The sequence below is a fragment of the Microtus ochrogaster genome, linkage group LG1, assembly GCF_000317375.1.
Source record: "Microtus ochrogaster isolate Prairie Vole_2 linkage group LG1, MicOch1.0, whole genome shotgun sequence".
In the NCBI taxonomy this organism is placed as follows: Eukaryota; Metazoa; Chordata; class Mammalia; order Rodentia; family Cricetidae; genus Microtus; species Microtus ochrogaster.
Window position 1 is genome coordinate 36,547,457 of NC_022027.1, and position 24,886 is coordinate 36,572,342.

At 37.5% G+C, this 24,886-nt stretch overlaps 1 protein-coding gene across 4 annotated transcripts in view; it reads left to right on the forward strand.

Annotated features, from left to right (window-relative positions):
• Nucleotides 1–1,698: 1,698 nt before the first annotated feature.
• Epha5 (EPH receptor A5) overlaps nt 1,699–24,886 on the forward strand; it is a 289,143-nt gene continuing 265,955 nt past the window's right edge. For all 4 annotated transcript variants that reach the window (XM_005359425.3, XM_005359426.3, XM_013350834.2 and 1 more), the window contains exon 1: nt 1,699–2,710. In XM_005359425.3, the coding sequence (XP_005359482.1) occupies nt 2,524–2,710 (187 nt within the window). In that variant the 5' untranslated portion in view covers nt 1,699–2,523. The remainder of the gene's footprint in view (nt 2,711–24,886) is intronic.

Genomic DNA, 24,886 nt, shown 5'->3' on the forward strand with positions numbered 1-24,886 from the left:
GTTGATATTAAATAGTTACACATTATTCACTCTTCTAGACTGATAGCACACACACACACACACACACACACACAAATGTAAAGAATAAGGAGGAGGTGGGAGCTTAGAGATCCTCTTCGTAAATCCCTGATCTCATCAATGAGAACACTGAGGCCTAAAGCAGTAACCGCATGCTTAATGGCCACTAAAATGCCAGTGTCCTGTATTAGCTTTAGCATGGACTGAAAAGCTTTAGATTCTTTTGCTGCCATTCCTTAAAGAAATTCTAAAGTAGCTCAGCTATGAACAGAGGTAGGGGAAAAGCTCACATTTTGAATGAACTTCAAATAGACATCAGTTTTAACTTTTCATCTCACAGTGAGGATTTTTGCCAACCTGGAAGAGGGATTCACTGCCATTCCTCTATATTTACTTCATGCATTTGGAGCGCATTACAATACGATGAATCTGCTTTCAGCTCCCTAGTGTCAAAACATTCAGGAAAAGGAAAATCAAAGAGGAACTTCCACCTCTTTAAAATAGTGTACCACTGCTGCTCTGGCGTTTCCCCTTTGTCGCAAGCATCTCAACAAAACCCAATGGTCATTAGCTAGCAATTGTGACAAACCTATCATGAAGCCATCAAGAGTCTAGGTGTGTCAGACTAGTGTACAGTCAGCTGCAGTAGGTGTGAACACGAACCCAGCCTTGAATTGAAGGAGATGTCTTCTTTTAAAATCACACATTTTTTTTTGGGGGGGGGGAGGAACTTTGTCTTCTGATATCGAATGCTAACGTCCTAAAATTGCCTTTCTGGTGTCTCTCTTTGAAACAATGAATGAATAAATTGAAGGAGGATATTAAAGCAGGAGAACACAACAGACGGAAGGCATGGGGGAAAAAAAGATGCTCTTATGCTGCCCTTTCCCCTAGTTATTTGTTACCCTTTCAATGTAATGGACCAGGGGCAATTAAAATAATTAAAAAAATTAAAACTCTGACATTATTATACCCGTGTTAATTTCACTAAAATGAACTGCATTTTTCTCATTACGTAATTTCACTTCTAAAGTATTCTATCACAAAACATCCTATCAGTGAAAAAAAGGGAAATTCTCATGTATTACCTAGCATAGTACAAATGCCAACAGTCAAATTCTTTGATTCCCTGAGACTGCAAACCTACACACTGTAGTTGAGTTTAGATAGTCTACAGTTCACTTCTCAAGAACACGTTGAGTAATTATCTCATTCCAGAAGAACGGAAAGGGTCAAAGGCGGTGAGGGACATGGGTGTTTAAGAAACTAGCCACGGATCAGCAGAGCCTGCGAATGCGCTGTTATGTGACGACAAGGTTGCTGGTGCCACAGTCTGCAAAGGGCAGCTGGCGCTGTGCCAGACTCGGGGACCCGCTGCTCCTCCAACCGAGGAGGACCTGGCTTCCCTTCCTCCTTCAGGGACCTCTGGTCCTCGCAGGCACCTTAGGGAGAATCCTTTGCCCTAATTACCCCGGGAGGAAGACGCGCCTTTCTCGGAGACCGCTAGGCAACACTCACCACCGCAGCCTGCAGATTACTTCCCTCTGTGGGTGTGCGACTTCGTTTAAGCGAGTCACACTTACAGTAGCTTGTCACTGGCGAGGCCTCGAGCAGCAGAGGGCGGGGGAGGGGGGGGGAGGGAGGACGCGGAGGAGGAGGTGGGAGGCGCAGAGTCGGGCCGCTCGGGGAGACGCCGGAGCTCCAGACACAGCAGGAGCGCGCCACGCGGGTGCAGTCGCCAGGCAGCTCGCCCTGGCCGCCGCCGCGCACTCCGCCTCCGCGCTGAGCAGCGGGAATCTCAGCGGCTCGAGCCGCCGGGCTCAGCTCCGCTCCCGGGTCCGCGCTCCAGCCTGCTCCGCTCGCCGCACCGCCCCCGGCAGCGCTCAACCCTCAACGTTTGGACTTCCCTCTGCCGGCCTCTCCAGTCGCTAGATCGCTGCCTTTGCTCCACTCTCCTCGCTGTTTGCCACACCACGCTAGCTCCACTATTCTCCCGTTTATCCGTAGGCACCCCTGCTTGCATTTCCCCCCGCTCCTTTATATGGAAAGCATCATTTTGATTTAAGATGAGTCGTCTTTTTTAATCTCGCCCGTTTCAGTACTGAAGACTGAAAGGGAACCTTGACCACCACTCCAACCCTGGTGGCACTTAAAAAAAAAATCACAATTTTAAAAGAAAGAACAAGAAAAAAAGAAAAGTCTTACGAGGCAAAGGAACGGAACTCGGGACCCTCTGCAGACCCTTGATTCTGACCACCCAGGACTATACTAGTCATCAGAACTCCTAAATTATCTCATTCAACTGAAAGGGAGGGCGACTGGAGCTAGGAGCAAACTTCGGTGGTCTCCCTGGATCCTTGATTCCCGCATTTGGAGGGGTCGAGCGCCAGAAGACACAGGACCCCACCAGGAGGAGGAGTCCCGCATCTCTCTCTTTTCTCCCACCAAGCCTGAACCTTAGACTGAGACACGCGGGATATAGAGGAGGAAAGAGGGTAGTAGAAGATGCGGGGCTCCGGGCCCCGCGGTGCGGGACGCCGACGGACCCAGGGCAGAGGTGGCGGCGACGACAACCTCCGCATCCCTGTCTCTCTGGCAGGCTGCTATTCTGCACCTCTTAAGGGTCCCCTCTGGACGTGCCTCCTCTTGTTTGCGGCGCTCCGGACCCTTCTGGCCAGCCCCAGCAATGAAGGTAGGGTAATGGAGGTGGGGACCGCGGCGCCCTGGGATGGATGGGTGAGGTGGAGCTTGTGTCAGCCGGTCGTAGCGCTCCAGGCGCTGCTACCTAGACCAAACCTCGCTCTTCCTCTCCAGTAATGTTTGTCCGCTTTTGCTGGCGTTTCCGGATCTCTCGGGTATCTTTGGTTGCATTGTTTGACATATCTGCAGAGTGCTTACCAGGATAGGAACCTGCCCGTGGACTGAGGCTGGTTGGGGGCTGGGAAGTAGAAAGCCTGACGGAAAGAGGTCTGAGACCTGAGCTGGGAGGTTGGGCGCGGTTGGGTCCTGGCAACCTAGAGAAGTGACACATCCGGCTTATTGAGAAAAGCGACAACAAGGCTCTTAGGATCGGTTGGGGTTTTAGAGCCATTATTTAATGTTGGTGTTTGAAGACGATGTTAGGGTGATTGGTGCTTTTATTTTGGAGAAAGTGCCTGCCCCGGGAGCTATCTATCATTTAGGGCACCATTAACTACTATTCCGGCCTGAGTAACAAGAGCTTTAATTTTAAAAAGAGGGGAAAATGAAGGGCAGAAACTGATGGGTGCCCTTCTATTTGGGGGGGCCCTAACACCCCACAGCAAAGGGAGAGGAAGGCGGGAAGGTAGGGTGGTGTTAGAGGAGATAGGCATTGTGGATGCTTGGAAGTTGTTCACAGAACCCACTAAGGCTTCCTGAGAGAAGATCTGTCCTAGCCAGAAGGCACCAGGTCCTGAATGAAGTACCCAACCCTCCTATCCGCAGTTCTTTGCTCCGGACTGTTTGCCTTCCTCTGCAAGAGTAAATCTGGAGTCAGGAACACCACCTGTGCTGTTCTTTCGCTAGAGCTGGTCTCAGCCTGCCAGATAACAGTCTTGCTCCATTTTATGGCTTTGCCTGGGGTCCTCTCAGTCACTCTAGGATCCGCTGCTCCTCTTTCACACTTCATGTCTCTCTCTGGTCTCAGCTGAAGGGTCCAAGCCTTCACAAGGGGGAGGGTGGAGCAAGGGGTAAGACAGTCAGCATCTCAGACCAGATCACACAGAGAGGAGAGGTCCTCTCCACAGTGGAAACGTCAAACCCCTGTCCTCTTGTCTAGAAGCCTGGGGTTTAGCGTTGGGCTGTGGATGAGACGCCTGAGGTTTAAAAGCTTAAATAAACCCTTGCACTTGGGGATGGGAGATGCTGGACCCGAAAAGATGAAGTGGCAGCAGCAGAGTGGTGTATGCCCTCGTGACTAGCATGGATTCAGTCTGCTGTAGAAGACGCTGAGCTGGTAACCCCCAGAGCTGCCAGTTCCCAAGGAGCCCTGTGAAAGCAGGGCAGATGGAGACTCACACCCCACCCCACCGACTCTCTCACTATGTTTATTATTCAACATCTGTTTAGAGGAATATGTCTATCTGTCGATATCTGTCTGTAATAAGCCACGCTTTAAGCCAAACAAGTTGCTTTTTTTTTCTTTGTAAAGTTTCTTTAAAGTGATGTATTTTTTGTTTGTTTGTTTTTAGACTTGGATCTTTTATTAATGTCTTACGCTAAGACCATTAGATTAGAAGTCTAAAGGCTGTAAAAGGGCTAATGCAAGAGAGGGGGGCTTTAGGGGAGGGAGGAGGAGAAAAGAGGAGGGAGGAGGAAGGAGGAGCTTTTAACTGTTTTATTCCAACCAAAGGACCATCCTGACTGAACTGCAAAATGATTCAAGGGTGGTATCAGTCATTTTTTCCTCTACATAGTAATTCCAACCACTGATCTACGACTCCCTTGCCATGAGTGTGATGGGGAAAGGAAGTGGACTCAAGGAAGTCTTTATATGGGCACTGAAGAAATAAATTCTCAAGGAGTGTGACACACAATGTGAACAAGGGCCAAGACTAAGGAGATGGATGCAAGCGGAAGGAAGTGCGGAAATAGCGCAAGTCTCCGAAGGTGCCATAAGCAAAACTTGCATCTCGTGGGCTGGAACCAGGCTAGCATGAGCTTACACACCCACAGGTTGCACCGTCCTTCCCTGCTAGGCCAGTAGAGCACACAGCTGACGTGGTTGCATGCCTATGAGGTTTGGAGGGTCTAACAACAGCAAGCTCTCTTTTACCCCTGGTGCTCTGAAGACACCTAAAAGCAAGTGTGCCTGCTGTTTGGGGAATATATTGTGATGCATAACTAAAAATTTCATTTTAGAACTATTTGAGGTTTTGTGTCCAACTCATTCCTTTGCTACCCGACAGGATACTATCTTTAATACCACCCGAGACCCGCCTGTTTTGTGAAATCTGGATTCTTTTCAGCTTTACATTTTCTTTACCACTGCTCCTATACGTGGAGCGGTGACATAATGAAAAGATTCTAGCACCACTCTCCATTATTCATCTAATGGATAAGATAAAATACAACTTCAACTTGTTTTTTATTTTTTCTAGAAGAGCTTTGGAAGGTCAAGTGCAGAAATATTTGTTTGGTACGACATAAATTTATTAATAAATTGATTAATAAAATTGACTGTCTACAGCTTACAGAGATGTTTAGTGATTCTTCGGTCAAATATGTGTGTGTGCATGTTATACATATATAATATATATTACATGATTATGTGATAAAATATGAGACAAGAAGAAATAAATGTTAATTATCATTTATGCTTGCTAGTCCAATTATTTTTATCTTCACTGTCATAGGTAACTGCATTCTAAACAAATTATACAATCAATATTTATTTACCAAACCACACTTGAAAGAAACAATCTGCATTAAGAAAGACAAATCTACTAAAAATGAAAATAATTTCAAACATTTTAGCAAAAGACTTTTTTTTTTCAGACTGATCTAGGAAGACAGTATTAGAAAGTGCATCAACAAGTGAATACTCTTAAGAAATTTAATAAGAAAAGAGTCTGTACCAACAATTCTGATTTTTTTTTGGAGGTGCCCCTGAACTTATTCAATAACTGCCACTTTTTGCTGTCTGGAGATATATTTGTAAACAAGCATTATTTGACAAGTGCTTTTCACAGCAGGGGTTCTTGGCCAATTACTGCTGAACAGCTCTGCTTGAAAATGATTCACCCTCAGTGAATCAAGCTTAATTCATTGAAGCCACAGTCAGTAATGCCTCAGTAAAATGCTGACAGTTGTCAGCAGTTTGGATTTGAAAAGTCCAGTTTCTTGTCTCCCAATGTTTTGTGTGTTTGAGAAAGTAGGCTAGAAGGTTTTTGGGAAAGAAACAGAGAAGAGGGGAAATTGGCTAAAATAACTTGAAAGACAACCATAAAACAGTAAATACTTTCACTGGAAAGAGACTGAAAGTGAAGTTTGTTTTAGGATTTTTTTTTTTAACTTATAATAGAACCAGGCCCATAAAACATATGTAAGGACACAATAGACTTGTAAAACTAAATGGCTTCATTTTGTAGCCCTGTCTTCCTGCTGTAATTCATTTCCTTTTAGATTAACCGGCAGGACCCCACAGAAAAGGACAGTAAAATTGTTCCCTCACCAGGACATTACTGAACAAGAAAAGAGAGCCATTACATCCCTTTGAATCATAGGTTGTTGGAACCAGAAGGGACCATGGAGAGTTTTAGCTTTTTGCTTAATAAACCATGAAGGTTTGGGGTGGGAATCTTGACATTTTAAGCTCTTCCTTGGTATCAGGGTGACAGGTAAGATGATTTCATTTCATTACGTAAAACCGGGAGGGGGGAAGTATAACAATTCCCAGACTTTCGGTATAGTAACGCTCTTAAATTTTCAACCTACATACAATATTTTTAGCATAGATAGAAGAAGATTTGCAGTTCTGTTTATTTGTTTTTCTGATTGGTTGGTTAGTTTCTTTCTGATTGGGTACACACCAGATCGTTGTAAAGGCTGTGCACAAACTCTTATCTGAACACAAGTGCACAGATTTTGATATGTAGAAATGCACTATTCACCATATTTAAGTACTCACAATAAGTTATGACTTGTGAGCATTTAGAGTACATGGCAACTGCCCAGAAAATATCAACCCTAAATGACTTAGCTATTTGTAGACAGACATTCCCAAAGCATTTGATTCAGTATTGTCACTGACAGAAAAACAGCAGGACTTTGTTCTTTCCAGCTAGTATATTGGCTGTTGACTTTATCATTGTGTTATCGTTTGTTTGGTGTGCTTCTTAAGACATTTGCTGCAACTAATTTCTTTTTCAACTGAGAAAACCATACTGCATTTTCCTGTAAGTACAGAACATGAGGGTCCATGATTGTACTAACTGACCGTAGCAACTTTTTATTTCAGGGGTCAAAATTAAGTCTAAAAAAGTGCTACAAACTTCTTTTTAAAAGCCATCCTTTTAATTTAAATTAGCAGATATAGTCTATTTGTAAACAACTTGAGTTTTAGTTGATGTATTTACTTATCTGAATATTATGATGATATTGGAAATCTTATAATACCCTTACAAAAATTTTTATAAAGTATCAGAATTAATTGAAGTATGAATATAAAATTACTTATTAATTGCTAAAATGCATTATTTCTATTTTTACCATAAGGAGCATGAATATAAAGAAGCATGAAAGTGAAACATAGAAATGGAGAACTTAGAAACTGAGATTGTTTTTTGCTGTTCTATACATACAGTGATATAGGTCAATAGGGACAGAGAGACACATGCTATCATGTTTGACTAGATAAATGCATAAGAAGTTGCTTGTGAAAATTAATATCCTTGCATGCAAGTAATTTGAAAATTGTTTGCTAGTAAAATATTGTGTGTTCTATTTGAGCCTCAAGAGTAAATGAACGCACATGCACAGCCACAGTGTATTTAAAGGTAGGTTTCAAAAGAGCTCTAGAGATTTACTGAAGACAGATTGAAGTGGTTCATGATTTTTGGATACAGTTTAATAATGTTTACACTTAAAATAAGCAAGAATATGTCCTTATTCAGTGAGACATAATACACATGGGAAACATAAATAAAATGAGATTTCCTGATGCAGTCAGTAACAAATTTTAAAGCATTGCATAGCGTTAGTACTGAAAGAAACTACTTGAAAGAACTGTATTACTTTAGTGCTTTTAGAAACCTAACATTCAATCACTATGATAATCTTGCCTGAAGGTTTCACTGAAAATGTTTAATGCAATATATAAATGATCATTTCTTTAGATATCTTGTTTCACTATCAAAGATTTCAAAGGACATAAGAAAATGTCTCTTTGTTTTCTATGTTAGTATTTTTAATATTAATATATAAGACTATTAAAACAAGAATATTTCTATATGTTATAGTTTTGGACATGACAGAATGAATGGCAGTATAAGACTTCTAAGAGTATATCCACTTACTTCATATTTGATAACTCATTCATGAGTTTAGTAGATATTAATAGAGAGATCACTGATGCCATAAATGGTGTTGTGCAATAAGTAAACTAAATTAGATCATAAATGGCATCAAGAAATTTTATATAGACAAGGGATTATTTTAAACTCATTGTTCTTACCACATTAAGCAGCGACATGGACATAATTAGGATAATATAGAAGAAAATATAAAATTGAATGTTTTACATATAGTACTTTTATAATTTTGTGGTATACAGCTTTAAATTTCTGTCTAACTTATTTAACTTTGACCTAAATTGTTACCTGATATTAATTGCCTCTGCAAGTGCAAAAGTAAATAAAAAATAAAAATAAAAAATACTTAATATATGTGACAAAATGAACTATATATAGTCAAATGTCTAGTAATTACTATAGTATTTTTTATTTTTCTCAAAGCTCAAATTTTTTATCTGACTTCCTTAATGAGGATCCCAGGTTTTACAGTAATAAAGCTTTAATGTAGTTGGACCCATACTATAAGTTTGCAAAAGATATTTATGATCTTGGATGGTGACATTTGTTAACTGATATCATCTTAGTTTTGACTTTTGAAATGGTTTTGTTCTTTAGTGGTTTTCAGAAACCAAAAAGAACCAGGCCTGACACATTCCCTGAAAATCTTCTGAAAACCCATGTGCGGATTTTGCCTTTAGAGTACCAATTAGCTGTGTTCTATTTAAATAAAACCTAGCAGGTTCTGAGCGTAATTAAACTTTACTGTAGCTATTCTTTTCCTATAGGGTGAACAGCCTTTAGTCTCTTATCACCTTAGGAGCTACTTTATTAATATCATTTGAATTATTTTTTATACAATGGGAGAACATACAACCCTTTGTTGAATGGGGTCGTATCTAGGTCATGCCTTCTTCCTTCTGTAGTTCTCAGTGACTATTCATGGTTTTAATCTTTATGCATTCATTTAAGATTGAATAATAACTTTGCTAGGATGTAAGTGAATGTGCTAAGAATCATGGAAAGGTTGTAGCAAGGCTGAAAGGAAGAGTGGGGACAATTAAATATGATACAATAAAAACTCAAAAATAAAAGCATTAGGCTCTTTATAAACCTTTTAAAAGAATATGTCATTCATACTTACACAGAGTTTAGTTTTATATTTGATTCTCCATGGTTCTGAAGATACAACAATGTGCTGAAAAAAAATGAGACTCTTTAGTTCCCAGTACTTCATATATTTAAAGTTTTACAGTTCTTATATTTTTTCATGAGATCAGTTGTTTGGTTTTCATGCCAAACACTTGTGGACTAAGACACAGCAGATTAAGTAAATGGCATTAAGTGTTTGTGACCATTCTAATTATTTTTCCCTGGCTCGATTATTGCCCAGGTCATCTCCTTCATCAGTTAAATTTGTCTTCAGTTTAAATAAAATGGGTCATAGCTCTCTGTAAAAGATTTTGAAAACCAAGAATCCTCAAAGAGCCAAAACCTGAAGGTTGAAATATTTTGCATATGCTTTGTGAGAAAATGTTCCTACTTGGAAACATGTTTCAGGCTAAGTATTGGATGATTTGGAGAAAATACAGTCTGTTCTTCCACTCATAGGTGGCTGCTGCCTTTTTTTCCTCATAGTATTTTCATGCTTATTAGCATCTCTCAATTGTCTTTGCCTTGTCCCTCCTCTCATAGAGGAAGACAGCACAGAAAAGAGGGTCAGAACCCAGGCCTGCTGTGCTCAGTTTCCCCTAAAGGTCTCACAATTTTAAAATGAATATTAAGAAGACAAGACATTTCTCTTAATTAAAATGTAGAAGAATCCTCTACCTAAGTAATAGATTGCAACTAACTCAATCATATGCTGTTTACTTAATTCATAGACCAGAAAAAGAAATGTTTAAGACATCTCCGTCAGTTTTGGCTTTCTTAAAAGGTAACTCCCTTTGCCTTAGCAGGACAATGTCAGGATGTGCTAATGTCTTTTCTGTGGAAACACTAACTCAGCAGGTAAATTCAGTTGGCACCAGTTCAGTCCCTACAGTGCCCAACAGAAACTTGCCATGTGAGCCAAGTTTAGATTTCCTCCAGAGCCTTTCCCTTCTGTAAAGGCTACAGAGGTGGGAAAGGCTTCTCAATGATACATATGATAACACTGCGAACTCCTTTTGTAGAAGGGCTTCAGGGAAGACAATATAGAAATAACTCAGCTCCGAGGAGTCCACAGCCATCCTTCTGCAGGAGAGAACACTGAAGGACGGTTCTGTTTGAAGGACTTCAACATATCTAGTTTTCAACCACCACATTCTTTATTTACCTTGTGAGAAATCAGGGGGAAAAACAACAGAAACAAATATAAATAACTCTTTTAAGATTGCAGATGTGGGGTCGGGTGGTGGTGGCCCACATCTTTAATTCCAGCACATTGGAGGCAGAGGCAGGTACATCTCTGTGATTTTAAGGCCACCCTCGTCTTCAGAGTGAGTTCTTGGACAGCCAGAGATGTTGCATAGAGAAACCCTGTCTCGAAAAACAAACAAACAAAGGATTGAGGGTGTGAGTCATTGGGTTTGATTGAAGTTCTTGAAACCAAGTAAGCAGAGATTTAAGTGTTAGGAACTGACAGGAATATGAGGGAAAACATTTCCATCTTTGGATTTTGAAATCAAGTTTGTTGGTGCTAATCTCCTTCACTTATTATGTTCTTTGATAATTCATTTTATTTTGTGGTAGTTTAGTTCAGAATATTTTCTCCATAATAGAAATATATCCACATTTCACAGAATTGTAGTAGGGGAAAATGGAATGAAACAATTTCTTAATTGGAGGAGTTTTACAGAAAAAATAAAAAAGCCATGAAAGAGCACAGAAAGTCTTAGGGAGCAGCCGAGTAAATGCTCTCCGCGGGTCACCTAGCTGTTTGCTGGATTGAGTCAGGATAAAAGTAAATATTGTTTAATGGGACTTTCATAAAAATAAATAATATAAAGATTATTCTTTTTTTCTGATTTGGCAGGAATGTGGATCTTGGCAATCATTGATAATGCCTCATCTGTATAGATATAGTCATTGCCACTGAGCTCTGTGCCTAGTTGCTATCTGTTTCCCATCTATGGCACCTCTTCTAGCATAGATAAGAATGAGGAGTCTTAAAGACCAAGACACTGAAGTTCTGCCACGTGCTATGAGACATAATAAATTAGCCCCTTCAGGATCTACGCAATAAAAATGGAAATGGTAGGGGCTATTCACAGAATCGGTATGACGAGAAATAAGAAAGTACCTCTGCCACTGAGTAAAGTTGCTACAGTTATACAGCTAAACAACAAATGTCAGTTCTCCTTTTTCACACAACATGAGATATGAGGTATTTGAGAAGTAATTTCTTAGTCACAGGTCATCATAACTCTTGAAATGAAAGATAAAAAAGATCTTGTACTAGGAAAGAAATCTAATAAAGGGATTCAGAAAATATCCCATATACATCTACAAAATAAAAATGAACCATATGTGTGGGTTTCTTTGTCTAGTGACAAATTTGGGAGTTTGCCTAGGAGATAAAGAAAATATATAAGTACAGGTATCATAGACTGCATTATTGCGTTTTATTTTACACATCCACATTTTATCATCCACAAAATACATCAAGAGATATCTGAGTCTATTTTCAGTGTTTTGTCATCAAATGCTATTGTTTTGAATAAACTTATATATGTTCTAGTTTGCTATGCATTATAAGCATGCATTGTAAAATATAAAAATATAAATAGCAACTTTATATTTTGAGAAATGATCATTAAATTTACTGCCCTCCCAGTCTTGAAAATTGATAGGAGGGAACCATGCTTAATGTTTCTTGATAAAGATCTGACACCCCTGATTTCAGATTTAAATACAGTTTTCAATGTCCCTTTTCCCAGAACACTTCTCTCTACAATGACATGAATATTAACCACATTTCTTGGAAATATGAGTATGTTTTTATATTTCCAGAAAATTTTTAATGTAATTACTAGAAGGCTGTTCTTTTGCACTCAGGAGACCCTAACAAAACATGAGACTGTTTGGAACATATCATTTAGATTTACTTGTAGAACAGATATTGCATACTCATCAATACCCATGCTTTAGTCAGGATTAAAGCTATCATTCACTGTTGCTTTATGACCATGGGTCATTGTTGTGATTTACATTTGTTTATTTTCTTCTAAATGAATCGAGGAAATCTCCATTATCATCATTTTATTTTAGAGAAAATGAGGTAGTATATATAGTTAAATAGCTTGCCTTGGTTTATTCATGTGAAAGTGGTACAGCCTTCATGCAAACTCAGGTAATCTGGCACTGTTCTTCTCAACTTTTGGTGCAAGGGACTACTTTGCCATCCAATAACCAAAGCCATTCTTACATTTAGTCTTCCTGGTACAGTATTATGTCACAGAAAATGGCCAGTAGAGTCAGAGTGCTTAGGATGAAGGTAGACGGAATTCTGAGGTTTCCCTTCCCATACTCTCTATTACTGATAATTGCGTTTTCATGGAATACTTAATCAATGGTTACATATTTTAGATTAGCACAATGCTTTCTTCATAGCCAGTGTCCACTAGCATGCAGTGAGCTCTCTTCTTGTATCTTCTTTTTTTAACTGAACGTTTTTGGTCTTTGCCTTCTTAATTTCTCTCTGGAATTTTAGATGGCAGATTTGATCTGCCATAGTAAGCCCAGATTAGGTTCTAAACAGTACTATCTGCGGAAGAACAGTTTCTGTTGCTTTACTAGGAATACAAAGGACGTTTGAAAGTTTTGTTCAACATATAACAAATTCTACTTTTCATGCAGTATACCTCATAATAAGAAATATCACCTAAAAATTCAATGGAAAATTTAGGCAACATTTGTCTCTACTAAAAACCAATTATCATTACTTTTAAATTTGGGTAGGATGCTTTGTAATAATTTTGAAAGTTGTTTATATTATAAAAGTATTGTTCCTATGATTCCCACTAAAATGCCCTTATAGGTAGAATGCATTAGGGGAATTCATTACTATTACAAAAGGATCTTATATAAGAAAGAATTAATTTAAAATGCTAGAAATTTTTAAAAACTAACACTTTTTTGTTCCTCAAAGTAGTACCATATTTACAGATGTGCTATGAAGATTAAAGGACGCAGACTCTAGACATCGTTCAGCTTTTTAGAGCCGTGCACCTTGGGCAACTTCTCTGCATCTCCTTTCTAGCCTGTAAAGTGGTATTATTATTATTTTCAGTGCCCTGGGTTTTAAACACAGTCAACCCCTTCCCCGACTCATTGCTAGATTTTTATCCTAGGTCTGTACAGACAGCTTTCCCCAAATGTGAGTTCCCATTTTCATTCACTTTATGGTTGTATAGATTTAGTTCATATCTTTAAAGTGTTTTGTAAATTTTCTGACTTGCAGTATGACAGTATTAAATATTACATCTTCAAAAACTATAGGATGGCAATTTGCCATGGAGCAGGGCATTAGTTAGTAAGTACTGTCTTATTTGTTGAAAATAGATGGATGGAAATAGAGACAGAGACTCACATTGGAGCACCGGAATAAGCTCCCAAGGTCCCAATGAGGAGCAGAAGGAGGGAGAACATGAGCAAGGAAGTCAGGACCGTGAGGGGTGCACCCACCAATTGAGACAGTGGGGCTGATCTATTGGGAGCTCACCAAGGCCAGCTGGACTGGGACTGAAAAAGCATAGGATCAAACTGGACACTCTGAACATGGCAGACAATGAGGGCTGATGAGAAGCCAAGGGCAATGGCACTTGGTTTTGATCCTACTTCATGCTCTGGCTTTGTGGGAGCCTAGCCAGTTTGGATGCTCACCTTCCTATACCTGGATGGAGGAGGGAGGACCACTTTCCACAGGGCAGGGAACCCTGACTGCTCTTGGGACTGGAGAAGGAGGGGGAGAGGAGGGGGAGGGAGAGAGGAGTGGGAGGAGGGGAAGGAAAATGGGAGGCTGGGAGGAGGCAGAAATTTTTTTTTCAATAAAAAATAAATAAAAAAGAAAGAAAGAAAATAGAGATACTAGAAGGAAAGGTCTTGACTGTAGTTCAGTAGCTCAAAGAGCCCTTATCTATTTCCTGGGCAAAGCTTTTCAATGCCCTTCAGCACGCTTAGGTTAAAAATCAAACCTTAATTGTGCGTGCTTCAGAATGATACCTCTTGCCAGTTCACCATCACTGAGCTACGGAAGAAGAGTGGGGCGCCTTATCTTCATTCAGTGCCCTGGGTTTTTGAACACAGTCAACCCTTCCTCCCATGTATTGCTAGATTTTTATCCTAGGACTGTACAGACAGCATTCCCCAAGCTTGAGTTCCCATTTTCTTTCCTCACGTGACCTGTCTGTCGCATGTAATTCTATTTTCACTTGTTTATGCCTTTCTGATCTTTCTTCAAAATAGAAATCCTATGAAAGCAAAAGTTAATCAGGGAAATGGTTCTCTAAAGTTGGATTTCAGTAAAAACAGAGATCATATAATTTTCCAACGAAAAAAACATTTAATTCCAACAAAACTGACAGTAGAATGTCTTGGTTCTTGCATTTATTTGAGCACCACTGTGGGGAAAGCATATCTGTCTGGAAGCCCATTGGGAGTCAGATCCAAAACCTAATTTTCCATCTGGAACATCAGGGAAGTACTCTATAAATCCATGCTTGATTAATGAATACTGTGAACCAAATCTTTAAGTGTCTTAAAGCTGCTATTTTTAATAGCCACTCTTTCACTGTGGTAGTCTATACTTGATGGAGCCAATGTAACTTTTTCCTAAATCCATAATTAACAGAAGTTAGAATTTGGTTTATAAGGCCTATAGTAAATTGAAATGTTACCAACTGAAAGACTTTATGGTTCACCCCCAACAGTAAACTAATACCAACATATATGCTATCAGAATAATTTACTTGAAATTAACAAAATGTATAACAAAGATTATATATCTAGATTATATATATACATATATATATTAGAAATACTTTATGTTTATTGTGATTAGCACTTTGAGCACTTTGTGGTTGAATTGAATTCTGTTTTATTTTTGTCACTTTCTTATGGTTACATTTTTGACCCACAATAAAAACGTTCTTTTCTATTTAAAGTATGACTTAACCTTACATCTAGAGAAGCAATTAATGCAAAACATCTGTTTGTAATTTGGGGGATGGAAAGAATTACTCTTTCATTTACTCCGTTTCCTAAATTACATTCACTGCTACATACTTCATGAAGCACTGTAGATTCATAGTGTCATGGGAATTCTTAATGTTTAAGAGAAAATGTCAGTAAGAAGTGCATCAACTATTGTATGCATAGATTAGTACTGAAGCATAAGTTTGCTTGGGAAATAATTATCTTTTCAAGTACAGTTTTGGTCATTTGTGGCTAGTTTGTTTAATTAACAATCCCCCCAGAGACAATAGCCTTTTACTTTGCTGTAAATTAGTAACAACTGCATAAAATATCAGATATGGTTCTTTTCACTAAGTTATTTTGAATTGAGTCACTTCCTAGGTAGGGTGAAAATATGAAAATATTGCTATGAAGACTCATTGAATGACTATGAAGACTATAATTCTCAAACCACCCCAATGATTCTGATAATTTTAATATGGAGGGAAGTTGATCTTGGTATAATTCAATAGTTCGTAGTTGGTCACAGAGCACTTAAATTGACAAAGTGTCTGCATGTAATTGCTGAAGCTCTTAACTATACCAATTTAGCCAGAGATTGCATTCCTCTAAATGTTACTATTAATATGATTTGTATTTTACTTATGCTAATAATTCTCAAGGAAGAAATCATACTTTAGAAAGAGCATGTGTCTCGGAAAACATCAATACCCTCAAGAATATTATGAATACATATGTGAAAGAACGTGGAAAATTCGTATTGAAAATTTATGACTGCCATTGATACAGAAAATTTAAGGTTTGATATTTGATTACAGCTCTCATTTCCTCACTGAAGATCTGTCAGTCCACTAGAAAACTGAACTATGTTTGGAAAGATGATGATGGAAACAGTATTTTAGTTTGGAATAGAGAAGGACAACACAAGTAACTATCTTTAGTTTCAAAATATGTGGAAGTGATTTTGTGCTGATAGCAACTTCTCTATTGTGTAAAGAAAAGGATTTAATATTATCAATGTTTTTCAAAGGTATAATTCTTTGTCATGTACATCTTATCTTCCTCTTCTTTCTCTTCTTCTTATTTCTTCCTCACCTCTCCCCTGCATCTTTTCTTCTTCCTTCCCCTTTCCTCTTACTACTCCTTCTTCTCCTACCTCCCCTTCTTTGATTAGGTCCAGAAATTTTCATTGAAAATGATTCACTGCAAACCCAACACATATAGCTATTACATCTAGTCATAGATTTCATGGATGTCATTATTGCACCTCCTTTTCTTTTCCCAATTGGTTTTCTAAGATTTCTTCTTTGAGGTTTGTGGCTTCTTTTTTCAAGTAACAGTGCTAATATGGAAAGGGAGGGATGTACAGAAGACAGTGTGATAACGTACTATCTTAGATATGTCAGGAAAACTAAACTTCAATCTGTGGTATAGACTACTTTGAAAAAAACATTTTCTACACAGAGGTCTTATCTGAGCCAATCTGAGAACATTGTTAAGTATACCATATCTGATGTCAAAAATCACTGAGTCAAATTTATTAAAATATCCCACTGAAAAAATTTAAAGCCCGATAATTGATAATGTCAGGATATCAGTAATTATTTTATGCTTTAGAATAACTTTACATAAAAGAGATGTACTCAAAATGGGATATGTGGATTAGAATTTTGCTAATCTGCAATGACATGCATAGCAAGATCGATTGCTGTTTTAGAGACCCACTGCAGTTTTATATTGCCACCATAATTCAACTCTGTGATAGGAGGGTTTGTCTCACTGCACTGAGGCATAGCCTAGTTCTTAAGCTGTCCAAGATTAGTTCAATACAGACATATCAGGATAGATGTGTAGGGGTGTGCTTTCTAGAATGTGGTCTTCTCTCCTCTAGGTCTCATCCTCATCCTAGTGCTTTAGAAGGACCCAAGGAACTCAAGATTTTTTTTAAATCTTGCTGTTCATTCTAATGTGAAAAGTCTGTATTAGATTTGAATCATTAGAGCAAATACCTAGGGATGAACTACTTTTATAAGAACTTTTTATAAGAACATTTTGGTTTGATTCATCACTTTGGAGGTTTTGATCATGATTGATTGGCTGTATCAGTTTGGTGCCATGGTGAAGTGGCACGTCATGATTGATGAATAAGAGTGGAAGAAGACAAACTATATCATAGCAAAAAGGGACTGGAATCCTACTATATTAGCTACTTCTGTTGTTGCTATGACGAAAATCTAGGGAAGAATTACGTAAGCAAGGAAATGATTATTTTGACTCACACTTTATGGAGACACTCCATCATGACAGAAGCATGGTGGCATACCTGTGTGATCGTTTCTCAGATAAGTGTCCACAGGCAAAAAGCAGAGAGGTGAATGCAGGTATGCAGATCACTTTTTCCTTTATATGCAGTCTATAGCCCCAGTCCCTTGCATGATGTCACTGACATTCCACCTGAAGTTACACATTTCTTCAAATACAGGCACAGAAATTATTAGAAGTAAATTTCCATGATGATTCTAAATTCAAATAATCCATTTTAAATCCTCTCTTTATGAACAAACTCTGATGACCATAATGTCTTCCATTCATTTCTGTCACCTATTTTCACCACTTCCCAATATCGGTAGGTTAGGACTAAGCCTTAATATATATTTAATATAAATGAATATATTATTGCAAGACAATTTATATCTAAGTTATAGTGAGAGATTGGGGTATGAGGAGAAACACGATTACTGCTCAGGATAAATGATTTTTATTACTTATTAAGTATGAGACAGTGTGGAAACACTTAAAGGTTAACAATGGTATAGATTATTGTGAAACATCACTATATACATAAAAGAAATAGTACAAGAAAAATAAATATTCTAATACAGCAATGGCTATATTCAATAATTATACATTTTGATTTCCAGATTGATACTCAAAGTAAATGATTAATATTTCCTATTATCTTTTAAAATAATATTTAATGTATCTTGAATTGGCTTCAGTCATAAGTTGCAAATGTTACCAAGGAAAATTATGCCTTCAAAATGCCTGACTTTGGGAATATTTATGGATCCAGAATTTTCTTCTTACATGTATGACACCAGTAAACACATGGCATATATTCACACTCACACACACATACATACACATAAATAACAAAAAATAAAAATAAATACCAGGACAAATATATACTAAACTCACAGACTATATCTATGCAATTGTGACAGTTTCTTTATCAGCTTATATTCAGATCCAATCATTACTTATTCTAACCTAAAGCCCGGAAAATAATTATATATTATATTATTTAATAAAGAATGAGGGCCAATTAGGTCCTGACATTCGGAATGAGTAAAAGCATAGAACTGTCTTATATACACCATCCATTTTATTCTATTTTTTTATCTCTTTGATACTTAAGCATAAAAAGTTTGAATTGATATGGATCCAATATTTCTTCAACTCAGGTGCATAGAGAATAACATCTATCTAAATCAGATATTAAGGAAAGAACTTTCACTGATATTTTGTTGCTTACTTTTCTTCTCTTTTGCAACTTAAAACTTGCTGTCAACAATGCAGTAGGAAATCTGATTCTCCAGCAAGCAGGACTCATATCTGCTCTACTACGATTAATCCATTTGAATTTTTCACCTTGTTAAAAAATTGGATGTTGTATTTATGTATTTTGTGTGGGAACATGTATGTGTACATACATGGAGTTCAGAGACCAACCTATGTACCATCCTTGGAGAGGCTATATATCTTCTTTGAAACAAGGACTTCCCTTGTTCCAAAGCACACTTATTAGCCTGGATGTGTTAGTCAAGTCCCATGGGTTGATTTTTTTCACCTCCTTCCTAGCACTGATCCTACAGGTGCACACCATTATGACTGACCCTTTTCTTTAGGTCATTGGGATTGAACTCAGGTCCTCATGCTTTCAAGGGAAGTGCTTTCTTGATTCCTCCCACCAGTTCCAATGTTTCGCCTTGCATACAATATGTTGAGGATATTATGATAGATGCTGGCATCCGCACCATACTACTCATAACCCATTAACTTAATAAAAGTCATTATACAGAAGGCAATTATTTAGAGCTATCCAACCGTGGTATACAACAAGTCAGACACTGGATCAGGTTCAATAGAGAAATAAGGAAAAAAAAAGCTTTGATGAGATAACGTGGATTTAGATTCCAGATATACACTTATATTAGTTCTGGGACCTTGGGCCATTGGCCTGTTTAACTTTCCTCAGCTTCAATTTCCTTATCTGTAAAAGGAGGAACATAACATACCAAAAGATCAGTGTTAAGATTAAGTGATAAAAATGTATGAGTACAGACACATATAATTTTATTAGTTTCAATCGCTGATGTTACAGACTTAAGAATTCAGTCTTTGAAACCAAAAATCATTTTCATTGAGGTTATACAGCAACAAAACTAGTATTAAAGGAATAATGAACATTATCTGTGCCATGAAGCGCTCTAAGATTTAATTGTGTAGAAGCACATTTATTTCAAGTGTTAGACTTTCAACATTCTGTTTTTGAAGGGAATGCCTTCATAAGATCGCTTTATACACAGTCACGTAGAATAAAGAATTTGCTTAGAAGAACATTCTTTTTAGAAACTCTTCTTAAACTCTTATGTCATGTGAGGCTGACATTTCTTAGAGAAGATGAAAACAATATCAGAGATTTCACAAACATAGTTACCATACCCGACAAGGTAGTCACTGAAAACATATGGCACTGCTCTTTTCAAGCTATGTGTCCTGTGACGGTAGCAGATTGCTCATTACTCATAATCTAGCTGTCAGTAGATTTATGTGTTAGCTCTGCTTAAACATCTTGTACAGACTCGCCAGTAGATATGAGCGGTGAATTTCTTTCTTTCCATCTCATTGGGTTATACCTTTTGACTTCAGTACTAATTCATAATTCTGAGAATGCATTTCTGATTAAAACTCATCCTACCACTGCCATCCATTCTATGTTGTAAATACTGGTAATTAAATTTGAAAATCAGCAAGCAAGTTGTTGTTATTAACAATAAAAATATCATCTAAAAAGTATAAAATTGAATAGCATGGGCCTGATGAGATAACTCAGTTGTTAAAGCATATTATTCTTCAGAGGACCTCAGTTTGGTTCCTAGCAGCAACACTGAGTGGCTCACAAGCACCTGCAAATCCAGTTCCAGGGAATATGATACTACTTTCTGCTGCCTGTGTGTGTTATTCACGAATCCCTACAGAAACAGAACTGATATACCATATATTGGGTTTATTAGGGTGAGCCTAAAGACTGTAGTCCAATTATTTCAACAATGCCAGTCTCCCAATAGAATGTTCAAGAATCCAGTCATTTTGGGTTCATGAGCCTGGATGTCTCAGCTGGCTTTCAGTATGACAAAGAAGTATGATAGAATACAGTGAAGGAATACATTTATCAGCAAGAGTGAGGGCAAACAGGCAAAGAGCAGGTGCTTCTGCCCTCCATTTTCTTTGCACAGGCTGCTACCAGAAGTTGTGGCCCATGTTTTAGGTAGTTCTTTCCACCTCAATGAAGAAAAATCCCTTACAGACATACCCAGCTACTTGTGTTTTAGTTGTAGTTGTAGTCAAGTTGACAGACAGGAATAGCCATCACATTGTGGTACCTGCACATCTGTGGTGTACATACAGATACATAAAAAGCAGATACACATCTATAAAATTAGTAGCAATAATAGTATTCTGAAACAAAAAGACTGGTTGATCTTGCAGTCAATAATAGTTATGTTTGATTATACTGACTACATTGATTATAAATAATTACAATCAAAAGAATACTGAAAGTTATTTTTAACAAATTAATGAATTAAGATTTGAAAGGTTTTTTTGCAGTAATGACTTGTTTTGAGCTTGCTATACAATGATTGAAATATTATTTAAAATAATTTCAAAGATGAATATGGGGAGTCAAGTATATCAGGAGTAAAAGCAGTAAGAATTCTGTGAACAGATTTTATAACTTTTGAAAAGCAAGGCAAGAAGAGCACACTTTAGAAACAAAAGAGGAATTTGCCTTCAAGATCCCATACTAGCAGTTGGGATACAAACCTTTGCCAGTGACAACAATCATGTTATCTACCAGGATAAGTAATAAAATTGATTTTCCTGCATAAAAGAAAGTCCTAAGAGAGGGGCCTCCAAGTTATTTGGATTTCAATAGCTATGATATAATTTGTAGCATATTTCCTATCTCTTTATTCTGCCAAATATAATCTACAAGCTTTGCTTTTCCACTATTCTTATTTTCTTTATGTAGCTGGTATCTGATCCAAAAAGCACACAGCTACTGCCAGGTCAGCCAGGAGTGGTTTGTGTTCTCCTTGTTTTGTTGCTCAATAATGGTTTCAGAAATTCCCTTTCCTTGCAGAATCCCTTCACGGCTCATTGAACAGAACTGTTTTAATAGTAGGACCACAGAAAGAGAAGTGAAATTAGTTACTATTCCTAAAGGATTTTTGCCAGGCTAGCTGTCTTATAGAATGAAACAGAAGCTGCCATCTAGAGATCTATCAAGAACAGGTGGGGAATGTGTGGTATTTGTTTAGTCACTCAGTTTGGTCCGAAAGATGAAGGAAAAGAAAGACTACACTGGTATCTGGATAGCTTAGTTCAATTCACTGTGGAGGGAAGAGAGGCAATTGGTTTGTGTATGGATTTTGTTCATTAAGATTACACTGGTATCTGGATAGCTTAGTTCCATTCACTGTGGAGGGAAGAGAGACAATTGGTTTGTGTATGGATTTTGTTCATTAGAAAAAATTTGGTAGAAAATTGAGGGTTATGTAGACTATAATGGGTTAGGTAAATACTGAAGTGTAGTGCTGGAATTGAGAGGAGCATTGACAATTTTTATTAATATTATTCATAAAGATAACATAGATATAACACTCATTGGACGAGAATTAAAAGTTTAATTTGAACACTTAAATACTCTCAGACCTAGGGGGCATAATATATTAAATAGAAATAAATGAACATAGTTATAAAAACATGTTTTTGGTAAAGATACCAATAACATACACTGAAAAAAAACCCAACGTACTTAATAAATGATCCAGGTCAATGGATATATACCTGCAGCAGAAATATATATATATATTGGTTTTTCAAGACAGGATTTCTTTGTAGCTTTGGAGCCTGTCCTGGAACTAGCTCTTGTAGATCAGGCTGGCCTAAACCTCACAGAGATCTGCCTGCCTCTGCCTCCAGAGTGTTAGAAATAAAGGCCTCTGTCACTACCACCTGGCAGGGATATATTTTTAATCCTACAGAAAAAAAAAATAAAAGGTCTAAGTAGAACAACAACCTTAATATAAAATGTAAAATAATAAAACTGCTGGACAAAAATTTAAGGGGCAAGTCTCATGACATAGGTACAGACAATTTTTTTAAGAAGAAACACAATTTCATAGGAAATAGACCCATGCATTGACAAATGGGATTACATAAAAACAAGGTTTCCTGAAAATCAAGAGAATCCATTGAGAGAATGAATAGACAATGTTTAGAATGAGAGAAAAATCATTCAGCTATATTCCATACCTGACTCACAAATAAAATGTGTAAATAACTGCAAACATTTAAAACCGAAAAGTTCCTTTGCAATCAATAAATGAACTGGTGAACTGAATAGTTAGTCTTTGGAAGAATAAATAAAATTGTTCAGTTAATAGTGAGTAAGTAAGTAAATAAATAAATAAAACAAATAAATCCTGGTTTAATGGCAACAGTGTTTGGAGGAGTACACGGAAGAAAACTAGTCACTGTTGATGGAAGTGCATACAAGTGCATTCACAGTTGAAAATGGTGTGGAGGTTTCTCTCAAGCAAAGAGCAACAAAATAATACCTAAAATGTAGGAATTCCCTATGATACACCACCATCACTCCTGGGCACATACCCAAAAGGTCTTTATACTCTACCACAGTAATATTTGCACATCCATGTTTATTGTTGTTCTACTCACATTTGCCAGGGAAAGGTATCAGCCTAGCTGTCCTCCAAAATATAATAGCATAATGAAATCATGATACACACACATCAGGGTGCTTCATTTAGCCACAAAAAGTTTACCCATGACATTTGTAAGAAAACAAATGCTGTTTTAAAGTCTGTTAATCAAGTTAAGTCAGGGGTCACAAAGAAAAATACTACATGTTCTATTGTATTTGTAAACCCTAGCTTCTGATTTTTATGTACGTATGTATATGACGGAGGGAGTTTGGAATAGACCATTAAATTATAAGGGGCACAGAACACATGCAATAGGAATTTGAAAAGGAGATATCTGGGTATGGAAAAGGTAGACATGAGGTAAGAGACAGAAGGACTGGAGAAAGGACGGTGTGTTTCTGGGATGAGTGTCAGGTGAAACTAAATATATATGAACATGACATGAAGAAATCTATTATTTTGAGTGCTGACTAAAAGTTAAATTAAAAGTAAAGTAGATAAGTATATTTAGAAATATTTTTACTAATATAACAAGAGTACTGACTACTCACATGTATGCTTGTTAGGTAATGAGATCGCTGCTGGGTTAGAATGGACTTGATCTATTTAGTGGTAGTTGTCACACTAAGTGAAGTGTGTCTAGGTATACGTGGGATTTCAGGAACAAGAATTAGGGCTTATAGTCTGTCACTAAGACTTCATGTCCAGTGTCATGCTTTCTTGCTCCTTGTTTCCATGCTGGGGTTCGGAACAGGATTACAAGACAGCATTGTTCCTGGTGAACATCGTGGAGGGATTCTAAAACAAGTGTATGAAAGAGATTGTATAATTAAGTTGCACAGCATCTTATACATATGAGTAAATATCTTGTTTGCTTATATTTTTATGCTCATGAGCTTCTGAGAATAAATGAGGAAAAATAAACCCTCTTCCACTCATTTTCCATGAGATTCTGTGTGGCTATGAATTTCTGTCTTCAAGTCAAAGATATCATAAACCTATGTAACATCCCTCAACCAGTAACAAAACTTTTACCCAATTTACAAATTTAAATTTCCAATGAGAAACATGTGTCTGTTTCCTCTCTACTTGTGTTTGTTAGCTATTCTAACAAACTATAAAGCAGCTGATAAACTATAAAGTCAAGCCTTAAAGTCAAACATCACATCTGTACTGAATGGAGCCATGGAGAAAGACTGGACAGTTAGTTGTATATCTGGGTCTGTTTCCACAGATTAGTTAAATGTGTGCTGTAATCGAATGCAGTGGTAAAAGGAACTTAGTAAGCAAGCATTCATCAAATATATATTGCACCCTATGGAATTTTAAGTCTGTGCCCTTAGAGAAAAAGAATGCTGTCCTATCTGCTACTAATTTACATTTTTCCTAAACCATCACAGCAGTAGAGGTCTAAATGGCATTATAAGTGTTTGCTAATGTGAAAATCATGGAAGGAAAGGAACAGTAACAGTATAAGTATGTCTTCTTGCACTGGATTGCCCTTGTTATCCTCAAGGATAGTACATTTTCCCCAGGCCTTGTTGACCATAGATGGATGGTGACAATATCAGACATCATTCAGTTACTGAATTGTTTTATTTTTCCTGAGTATTCCAGAACATTTTGTGGTCTTAATAATTCATGCTAACT